The sequence below is a fragment of the Eriocheir sinensis genome, chromosome 25 (assembly GCF_024679095.1).
Source record: "Eriocheir sinensis breed Jianghai 21 chromosome 25, ASM2467909v1, whole genome shotgun sequence".
Classification (NCBI taxonomy): domain Eukaryota; kingdom Metazoa; phylum Arthropoda; class Malacostraca; order Decapoda; family Varunidae; genus Eriocheir; species Eriocheir sinensis.
Genome location: NC_066533.1, coordinates 17,658,057 through 17,669,380, shown reverse-complemented (window position 1 = coordinate 17,669,380; position 11,324 = coordinate 17,658,057). Strand labels below are relative to the sequence as shown.

At 43.0% G+C, this 11,324-nt stretch overlaps 1 protein-coding gene across 12 annotated transcripts in view; it reads right to left on the bottom strand.

Moving 5' to 3' along the window:
- Positions 1 to 1,131: 1,131 nt before the first annotated feature.
- The window catches only part of LOC127003528 (ras-like GTP-binding protein RhoL), a 12,630-nt gene continuing 2,437 nt past the window's right edge, over positions 1,132 to 11,324 (bottom strand). The window contains exons 2-7 of one of the 12 annotated variants that reach the window (XM_050870369.1): positions 7,078 to 7,164; positions 5,619 to 5,765; positions 4,841 to 4,961; positions 2,225 to 2,594; positions 2,047 to 2,135; positions 1,132 to 1,977 (exon numbers count right to left, since the gene is read on the bottom strand). In XM_050870369.1, the coding sequence (XP_050726326.1) occupies positions 2,392 to 2,594; positions 4,841 to 4,961; positions 5,619 to 5,765; positions 7,078 to 7,164 (558 nt within the window). In that variant the 3' untranslated portion in view covers positions 1,132 to 1,977; positions 2,047 to 2,135; positions 2,225 to 2,391. Of the gene's footprint in view, positions 2,595 to 4,840; positions 4,962 to 5,618; positions 5,766 to 7,077; positions 7,165 to 11,324 lie in introns of all 12 variants that reach the window. The other 11 variants (XM_050870373.1, XM_050870372.1, XM_050870374.1 and 8 more) reach the window with 11 other exon arrangements.

Sequence of the window (11,324 nt, the reverse complement as noted above, 5' to 3'; positions counted from 1 at the left end):
GTGTGAGGGAGGGAGAGGAAAAAGAAAGACGGGAGGAAGGAAAGAAACAGAATAGGAGAAAGAGTAAGGAAAAAGAGGAGGTAAAGGATAAAAGGAGAGGAGTAGGCAACAGTTAAGGGAGGAAGGAGAGAGGGAGAAGAGAGAGAGAAAGCACAAAGAGGAAAAGAGAAAGCGAGAAAGGAGGAAAAGGAGAGTTAACATTTTTTTTACAGCAGAGGAGACAGTACAAGGGCGTAAAAAAAGAAAAAAATAATGAAAAAAAAAGCCCGCTACTTACTGCTCCTGAATAGAGAAGAGTGGACAAAAAAGAGAAATCAATGGAAGAAGAAGAGTAAGAAGAGAAGATGAGTAAAGAGAAGTAGGAGTAGGAGAGAGGTCAAGAGAAATTCGATGTAGAAGAGAAGAAAAGGCGGGGAGCACTCACTTGCAGCGGCGTCCGGAAAATTGGTTGGCTTCTCCTTGTATTTTTCTCTTATATACGAATTATCTCCCAGTTCAGTAATTCACCACCAACGACAACACCACCACCACCACCACCATTACGACCACCACCACCACCACCACCATTACGACCACCACCACCACGACCACGGCTACCAATACTACCATTACCAAAACCACCACTACCACTACTACTACCACCAACACCACCATTACGACCACCACCACCACCATTACGACCACCACCACCACGGCTACCAATACTACCATTACCAAAACCACCACTACTACTACCACCACCACCACCACCACCACGACAAACAAGTACTGGTATGATTCATGTATATATGACCTACTAAGTCGATAGATTCCCTCAATACGAAATGGAAAGAAAGATAGAAAGAAAAGAAAGAAAGAAAAAAGAAAGAAAGATAATAAATGGAATACTGTAGCGACGAAAACAATCTCAACAACAACAAAACAACAAGAACAAAACAACAACAAAAGCAACAATATTAATTAACAAAACAATGACAATTAGAAACAAATCGATCATAAAAAAATTACCACTCCAACGATGATCACTTCACATCCAATCACGAGAGCACACACACACACACACACACACACACACACACACACACACACACACACACACACACACACACACCGGATATAAAACTCTCTCACATTATTGTATTGTATTATTGTATTGTATTAAAACAGAACGAGTGTATTGTGATCCGTTAGTATACGTCCGTCTGGTGAAGGATATAGGACAGGATTTGACAGGGTGGGACAATGGGACAGGGTGGGACAATGGGACAGGGTGGGACAATGGGACAGGATAGGACGGCAGAGCAAATTAAAACCAGATGTGGGAGTGAGTGATGATGTAATTGAGCTCAAACTGACTTGTCACACAAATGTTATACTGCTTGATATACGCGATATAAAATTAAGAACACACACACACACACACACACACACACACACACACACACACATTTCACAACACTACACACACAACTTCCACGTTTAATAATGGTACTAGGAACAAGTGAAGGTTTTTTTTTTAATAATAGAACGCGGTACATGAACTCAAATTATGCAACACACGAACACACAGACACACACACACGACACACCAATTTCGTAACACTATGTACAGATGACTCGAGTGGGGGTTGTTTTCCTTGTTTTTTCTTGTTTTTTGGCACTAGAAAACAACAGGAAATCCTTCTACAACACTTCATGCAACTCAGATCATACAACACTAAAAATAATACAACTCTACGGAAATTCACACAAAAAGTTGTTTCACTACATACATAACAAAAAAATAATACTTGCTTCCACTACAACACAAAGAAACACACCAATTATACAACAAACAATACATAGGAAAAACACTCAAATTTAAACCAAAACCAGAAACACTTATAACCTCACTACAACACAAACACACCAATTATACAACAAACAATACATAGAAAAAACACTCAAATTGAAACCAAAACAAGAAACACTTATAACCTCACTACAACACAAACAGTACATAGAAAAAACACTCAAATTCAAACCAAAACAAGAAACACTTATAACCTTACTACAATACAAACACAGCAATTATACAACAAACAATACATAGAAAAAACACTCAAATTCAAACCAAAACAAGAAACACTTATAACCTCACTACAACACAAACACAGCAATTATACAACACACAATACATAGAAAAAACACTCAAATTCAAACCAAAACAAGAAACACTTATAACCTCACTACAACACAAACACAGCAATTATACAACACACAATACATAGAAAAAACACTCAAATCAAACCAGAACAAGAAACACTACAAATTCCACACTACAGGCACTTATAACCTCACTACAACACAAACACACACACACACATATACCTGGACTTCACACCCGGACCCTCACAACAGCGGACACTGCTTCCAGTGGTCCTGCGGGTTAACCACGGACCGCACCGCCTCCTCGAACACCTCGGTACAGCCCGTCATGGCCTTAGCTGAGCACTCGACGTAGTTGTACATTTTGCAGGCTCTCGCCACCTTCCTCGCCTCCGCTCTCTTCACCATAGTATCCGTGGATGTGGAGCGCAGGTCAGACTTCGTTCCTATAAAAGAGAAAGGTAGAGGTTGTGTTAGTATGACCAGGAGGTAGTGGAAACGTGGAAAAGGGGGAGGAAAGAGAGGAATGAAGGGAGGAAGGGAAGTTATGGAGGAAAAAGGAGAAGCAGGGAAGGCAAGGAGGAAAAAAGAGAAAGGGGTTACGATGAGAATAAGGAAAGAGATGGGAGAGGTGGAGAGAGAGAGAGAAGGAGCGAGAAGGCGTGAAGATAGAGTGATGAAGAGGGGAGTAAGAGGAGAGGAAAAGGAGATGGACCAGAAGGTAGGATGATTGTACACCTGGAAAAGTAGAAGTTAAGAACAGAGCGGCGTATTCCAACCCAGAGAAAGTGCAATGAACAGGCGTATTCCAACCCAGAGAAAGTGCAATGAACCTGGGGCTAAATCATCCGAGCCACCAGCAAGATAAAAAATAAAAGGTCAGGTGCCAGAGACCACTCATGAGGCACTGTACCTGACCTCCCCCGTTGTGAATATGAAGGTGAAGGTGACCCCGCTCACACTCGTGGTACCTGGAAACGCTATTAATCAATCCACAATGTTACAAATATACGCTTAGATAGATAGGTAGATAGATAGATAGATAGAAAGAGAGAGAGAGAGAGAGAGAGAGACGGAGAGTAGTTCAGGATACATAGATTTGTTAAAGCGAGGAAGGAAAAAGCTGCACTCAGGTCATGTTAGGTCAGGTCACGTCCATTTTAAATCCAATGCGTAGTAGGTCAAATTCAGTTTTGCTCACGTATTCTTTCTATCATTTATTCTCTCTCTCTCTCTCTCTCTCTCTCTCTCTCTCTCTCTCTCTCTCTCTCTCTCTCTCTCTCACTCCCACTCCCCCCCCCCCGTACAGCTCGTCCATGCTCGCCCTCTCTTCTTCGCTCAATTTCACGTGGGCCGCCGAAGGTTTTATGGAGTGTCCCAACGCGTGCCCCGTGAGGCGAGAGAACGGCTGGTAGTGGCTCCTTCCTGGTGGGGGAGGGGCGGGATAAGGGGGGGCGAGGAGAGGGGAAGGAAAAGAGAGGGCGTAAGAGGAGAGCATAGGGAAGGGAATGAGGGAGAAGGGATGGATTGTGGGGTTCTAGGGGAGGTCTGGGGAGGGAGAAGATGTGGGAAAGATGGAGAGAGAGAGAGGAAAGGACAGGAAGGCAAGGAGAGAGAGAGAGAGAGAGAGAGAGAGAGAGAGAGAGAGAGGGGGGAAAAGGGAGAGAAGAGAGAAGGGGAGATGGTTAGGGGAGAAGAGGGGAATGAGAGGAGGAGAAGAGGAGAAGGAGAAGCAAGGAAAGAGAAGAGAATGGATAGGAAGGGATTGAAACGGGAATGAGAAGAGAGAAGAGAAGAAAAGAGGAGGAGAAGAGGAGAAGGAGAAGAGAGGAAAGAGGGGGAAGAATGGATGGGAAGGAATGGAAAGGGAAATAAGAAGAGAGGAGAAGAGGAGGAGAAGAGGAGAAGGAGAAGAGAGGAAAGAAGGAATGGAAAGTGGAATGAGAAGAGAGGAGAAGAGAAAAGGAGAAGAGAATAGAGTAAGGAGGGAAGAGGGAAAGAATGAGAGATGCTGGTTAAGAGGAATAATGTTTTAACGTCATTTTTTTCCTCTTTTTCCTCCCTCCTTTTCCTCTCCCTAATCGAGAGCTCCTCATTATTCACAAGACACGTTTTCAGCTCTCACGATTTCCTCCTCCCTTTCCTCTCTCTTTCTCTCTCTCTCTCTCGCTCATTATTAGTCTTCTCACTTTTATCTCTCTCTCTTCTCCTCCTCCTCCTTCTCATCTTCCATTTCCCTCCTCGTCTTTTTAAGTTTTTTTTGTTCTCCTCCTTCTTCTTCTTTTCATTTTCCTCCTCTTTCTTTCTCATCCTTGTGTTTTTTCCTCTTCCTCCTTTTCCTCCCTTCTCTTTCCTCTTCTCCTCCTCCTTCATAATTCAGTATTTCTTTCGTCTCCTTTCTCCTTCTCCTCTTCCTCCTCCTCTTCGTTATTCTATCTTTTCCTTTCTCTATTTCTCTCCTCCGCTTACTCCTCCTCCTCTTTCCTTCATCCTCTTCTTTCCCTTTCCTCCTTTTTCTTCTCCTCATCTTTTTGTATTTGTTTCCTCTTCCTCTTAACTAACTAACTAACAACCTATCAATCTAACTCTATTTCTCTTTCTATGTAACTCACTCACTCACGCACTCACTACCTACCTATCTATCTATCTAACTACCTCTCTATCTATCTCACTCTCTCTCTCACTGTCTCACCTACAAGGACGACGGGCACAGTCTCCCCACACTCCTTCCTGATCTCCGGCAGCCACTGGGTTTTCACGTTGGCCAGAGAAGTCGGGCTGTTGACGGCGAAGCAGACGATGAACGCGCTTGCCTGTGGAGGGTGGAGCCTCGTCAGCGTGGGGAGGAGGAGGAGGAGGCGAAGGAGGTGAGGGCTTTTCAATGGAGAATGAGATGGAAGAGGAAGCGAGAGTATTGCAAGAAAGGAGGGAGATGATCTGAGGAGGAAAAGGACGAAGACGAGGAGGACGAGGAGGAGGAGGAAGAGGAGGAGTAGGAAGAGGAGGAGGAGGAGGAGGATCAGGAAGTTAGAGATTTTAAGTGCAGAATGAGATTGAGGAGCAGGTGAGAGGATTAGAAGGAAGAAGAAGGAGAGGAGGAGGAGGAAGAGAACTAAGAAAAGGAGGAAGAGGAGGAAAAAGAGAAAGAGGAGGAGGAGGAGGAGGAGGAGGAAGAGACGATTATGCGAGAAAAAAAAGTTACCTTACGAACAGGAACTAACGAGGTAAAAGATCAAAGCATTAGGAAGGAAAAATAACAACAACAACAACAACAACAACAACAACAACAACAACAACAACAACAACAACAACAACTAACAAAAATCCAAGCTCACTAATTTCACATCTCAACAACAACGACAACAAAAAATTCTCTATACTAACAAAATATCCCCAAATGACGAATTCAAACTCCTCCTCCTCATCATCATCATACTTATCCTCAGCCTCAGTCTCATCACCAGCCTCACCCCGTTATAGCACAGGATTCGGACCCGGTCAAACTCTTCCTGCCCCGCCGTATCCATGAGGGTATAGTTGTACTCCACGCCGTCCACCGTCAGATTGCCCGCGTAGTTCTCAAAGACAGTCGGGACGTATTCCTCGGAGTAAGCGCCCTGGAAATGTGGGATGCGTTAGAGGTGGGCCGAGGTTGGTACGGGTATTGATTGATGGATAGATAGATAGATAGATAGATGGACGGATGGATGGATGGATGGATGGATAGATAGATAGATAGATAGATAGATGAATGGATGGATGGATGGATAGATAGATAGATAGATGAATGGATGGATGGATGGAACGAATCTCTCCACAGACACATCAAATTTTCGTTCTCTATCTTTCTTTCTCAACGTTCGTCATTTGTTTTCCTTGTTTTTGTTTTTGTTTCTTTGTCTCTTTTTTTTCACATTTCTCTTCCTCCTTCTTCTTGTCCTTCTCCTCCTTCTCCTTCTTCTTTTTTCTTTCTTCGTTATTTCTTTCTTTTATTATATCTATTTTATTCATGTTTCTCCTCTGACTCTCTCTTCTAATTTTTCATTCATCCTTCCACCCATTCAGCCATTCTCAATCTCCACTCATACATTCATTCACTCACGTATCCATCCATTCATTCACACATTCACTCACACCATCATTTTTCCACCCAAACAAACTTCCTTCTTTCCTTACTCTTTCTCAAGTTCTTTCTCTCCGCTTTCTCTCCTTTTTCTTTTCTTATATTTTTCTCGCGCGCGCAAGTGGAACAGATTTTTCAGACACAATTTCAGCAATATCTCGAGAGCTGGCACATACTTCGGGCAATCAATTAGGGGAAAAGTTTTTGATAGTTTCCCTTCTGCAGCTAAGCGAACAAGGGGGAACTGAAGTAAATGGAATATGACAGTTTTGTAGAAGTTTTGTGGGTGGTGGTAGTGGTGGTGGTGGTGGTGGTGTGGGTAGTAGTAGTAGTAGTAGTAGTAGTAGTAGTAGTAGTAGTAGATAGAAAGACAGATAGATAAAAGGAAAACAGGAAGAAAGAAAGACATAATAAAAGAAGGAAAAAAGAGAAAAAGAATATACAAAAAAGAAGAAACTGATAGACTGACAACCAATCCAACAAATCAAAAATATGAGAATTCGTACAGACGAGAAAAAGATGAAAATATAAAGAAAAAGAAGAAAAGAAAAATATAAACAAAAAAAACAGAGAGAGGAGAGATTCCGCCTCACAACACAACACACACACACACACAAACACAAATAAACAAACAAACACACACTCACGCACAGTTCTATCCCCCCCCCCTCCTAGACACACAACCCCTCCAACACCCCTTCCAACACCCTCCAACACAAACACCCCCCAACACACACACACACACATAAACACACACACACACACACACACACACACACACACACACAGCACCCTCCCCTTCTTACCGCTGTGTGGGTGATTAGCAAGCTGGTCTTCCCTACAAAACCATCGCCCACCGCCACAATCTTGAGCACCCGCCCGGCAGCACTCATCTGGAAGCAACACAAAGAATGGTAACACTGCTAACACAAAATTAGTAACACTGGACGCAACACAAGGAATGGAAACGCTGGAAACACAAAATTAGTAACACTGGACGCAACACAAAGGATGGTAACACTGCCAACACAAAATTAGCAATACTGGACGCAACACAAAAAATAGTAACACTGCCAACACAAAATTAGTAACACTGGACGCAATACAGAGAATGGTAACACTGGCAACACAAAATTAGTAACACTGGACGCAACACAAAGAATGGTAACACTGGAAACACAAAATTAGTAATAATGGGCGCAACACAAAGAATGGTAACACTGCCAACGCAAAATTAGCAACACTGGACGGAACACAAGGAATGGTAACACTGCCGATATAAAATTAGCAACACTGAACGCAACACAAAAAGCAAAACCTCCTCTAAATGAAACACACACAAAACAACAACATACCAGCAACACATGACACCTCAACACAACACCACACAACATAACATTCAACTGCGTCCACATCAAAAACCTTAACACCACCAAAAGGCTAAAGGATCAGACTAACACAGGATTGGGTGACGGACGATAGAGTTTAATCCTTTCTAGCTAATGTTTATCCGGTATTTATAAACAGCTGATTCTTCTTCTGCTTCCACACGGCACTGTCTCATTAATCATCTTTTCTTCTGGACCTCAAACGGAAACTTCTGAGTAAAAACAAAAGACGATCGGATGGGAAATAAGGATTAGATGCAAGAGTTTTCATCCTCGCCTCTTCTTTTTCTTCCTCTTGCTTCACACGTCTTCTCTTTGATCTTCTTCCTCTTTTTCCTCCTCCTTCTCATTTTCCTCTTTCCTCTTACACTTCCAACTTTCCCCAGTCTCTCCATTTCTGCTATCTATTTTTACCTTCCACTGTTTCCTCTTCCTCCTCCTCCTCCTCCTCCTCCTCCTCCTCTTCCTCCTCCTCCTCCTTTATTGCTCTTCTCACCTTCCACTCTCGCCCACTCTTTAAAATAAAAAATGAAGGTGTGTGTGTGTGTGTGTGTGTGTGTGTGTGTGTGTGTGTATGTGTGTGTTTCCCTTCGAAAGGCTTATGCTTTTCCTCCAAACACGGCTCTCTCAGCCTCTAAACAAACCAACGAACGAACGAACACAGGTTTACAAGGGTATCAGGTACTCTATGCTAAGCCCTGGAGAGAGGATTCGAACCCCTGAACTGCACCATGACCCGCCACGTAAAAGGAATTGGAACCTGTTGTGAAGGATTTGAAGCGTGGATTTTAATACCTAGATTACACAGCAACGAGTATTCTGTTTAAATCGAATACTCTGTTAAAAGGAATACTCTGTTTGAACACACATACGCACGCACGAAAGGCATCAAACGCGCGTGAGAAGAATACTGGAATCTGTTTGAAGGACTAGAGGCTTAGATTTCAACACCCAAATCACTGGAGAACGAAATACTTTTTTTAGAACACACATATACACACGAAGGACATGAAACGAACGCGTATTAGTGTGTGTGTGTGTGTGTGTGTGTGTGTGTGTGTGTGTGTGTGTGTGTGTGTGTGTGTGTGGTGAGCTAGACCGTATATGAAGTGAAACAGGGGATGAAATAAAACAAAATAATGAAAAAAATAATGTAGTGAATGTTCGTCCGAAAAGGTCACTCGCTTGAAGTCTCGTTGAGCACAAACAAATAGCAACAAAAAAATAAAAATAAAAATAAGTGTAAGAGAAATACCTGCAGCCTTATCCCCCCTCCCTTCCCCCCCCAGTCCATTAACAAAGAAATATTAAATAAAGGATAAAAAGAAGAGCCTAAAACTGCCTCTTAGCACTGTTAGGTTCGCCCAGCATGCACCAACGATGTCTTTTAAGAGGAGAAGGAAAAATAATGCGAGATAAGAGACAGCCTCATCAGTGAACCTTCCATGGAGAGGCAAAAGAGGAAGGAAGGAAGGAAGAAAGAGAGGAGGGAAGGAAGGAAGGAAGGAAGAGAGGAGAAAAGGAAGGATGGATGGAAGGAAGGAAGGAAGGAAGGAGGAAAGGAAGGAAGGAAGGAAAAATTAATGAATGAATGAATGATTGGATGAAGGAAGGAGGAAGGATGGAAGGAAGGGAAGAAAGAAGGAAGGAACGGAAAAACTAAAAAACGGAGGAAGGAATAGAGAAGAAAAGAAGGAAGGAAGAAAGGAGGAAAGAAAGAACAGGAAAACGAAGGAAGGAAGGAAGGAAGGAAGGAATAGAGAAGAAAAGAAGGAAGGAAGGGAAGGAGGAAAGAAAGAACAGGAAAACGAAGGAAGGAAGGAAGGAAGGAAGGAATAAAGGAAAGAAGAAAGGAAGGAAGGGAAGGAGGAAAGAAAGAACAGGAAAACGAAGGAAGGAAGGAAGGAAAGAATAAAGGAAAGAAAGAAGGAAGGAAGGGAAGAAGGAAAGAAAGAACAGGAAAACGAAGGAAGGAAGGAAGGAAGGAAGGAATAGAGAAGAAAAGAAGGAAGGAAGGGAAGGAGGAAAGAAAGAACAGGAAAACGAAGGAAGGAAGGAAGGAAGGAAGGAATAGAGAAGAAAAGAAGGAAGGAAGGGAAGGAGGACAGAAAGAACAGGAAAACGAAGGAAGGAAGGAAGGAAGGAATAAAGGAAAGAAAGAAGGAAGGAAGGGAAGGAGGAAAGAAAGAACAGGAAAACGAAGGAAGGAAGGAAGGAAGGAATAAAGGAAAGAAAGAAGGAAGGAAGGGAAGGAGGAAAGAAAGAACAGGAAAACGAAGAAAGGAAGGAAGGAAGGAAGGAAGAGAAAAGGAAGGAAGGAAGGAAGGAAGGAATAAAGGAAAGAAAGAAGGAAGGAAGGGAAGGAGGAATGAAAGAACAGGAAAACGAAGGAAGGAAGGAAGGAAGGAATAGAGAAGAAAAGAAGGAAGGAAGGGAAGGAGGAAAGAAAGAACAGGAAAACGAAGGAAGGAAGGAAGGAAGGAAGGAAGGAAGGAATAAAGGAAAGAAAGAAGGAAGGAAGGGAAGGAGGAATGAAAGAACAGGAAAACGAAGGAAGGAAGGAATGAAGGAAGGAAGGAATAGAGAAGAAAAGAAGGAAGGAAGGGAAGGAGGAAAGAAAGAACAGGAAAACGAAGGAAGGAAGGAAGGAAGGAATAAAGGAAAAAAAGAAGGAAGGAAGGGAAGGAGGAAAGAAAGAACAGGAAAACGAAGGAAGGAAGGAAGGAATAAAGGAAAGAAAGAAGGAAGGAAGGGAAGGAGGAAAGAAAGAACAGGAAAACGAAGGAAGGAAGGAAGGAAGGAAGGAATAGAGAAGAAAAGAAGGAAGGAAGGGAAGGAGGAAAGAAAGAACAGGAAAACGAAGGAAGGAAGGAAGGAAGGAATAGAGGAAAGAAGGAAGGAAGGAATAGAGGAAAGAAGGAAGGAAGGAATAGAGGAAAGAAGGAAGGAAGGAAGGAAACAAAGGGAAATAGGAAATATAATGCAATATGGAAATGTCATTCACAACACATACACACAAGCCTTCCCCTCCTCCTCCTCCTCCTCCTCCTCCTCCTCCTCCTCCTCCTCCTTCGTTTATCTCAGGGACAGACAGGTGTATTAGAGCTTTCTTTACCCCGAACTCTTTGGGTCCAATATTGCAGCACGAGTAAATGCAAGTGTTGTGTTGCGCCCGAAACACAAAACAACCTGAAAGTGTTGAGAGGCGAACGCTGGCTGGCTGGACGGACGCGGAAGACGGATTTGATTTCGCTGTCAGGATCCTGAAGGCTATCGTGTGTGTGTGTGTGTGTGTGTGTGTGTTGATGAAGGCTGGGGTACGGAGAAGGAGGGGGAGATTAAAACAACTTGCTAAATCATTCTTAAGCCAAAAATCGATGTCACTGTTAGAGCAATGAAACGTATTAAATCGGTAGCAGCGACGGGCCAAATTTTGTTTTGTTTGTTTGACTGAAGATCCACGGTTTTCTGACGTGTCCACGATCTTCCAAAGCTAAGGTAGAGTTCACCGAAGGACGACGGTATTACTCACCATCATCAGCACCAGCAATAACAAGAAACAAATGAGAACCACGCTAACTGAAATCGTGGTTTGACTGAAGATCCACGGAAAATTTGCCCAGTGTAATAGCCCTCAAATTGACACTCGGTTTGAAATATATGAA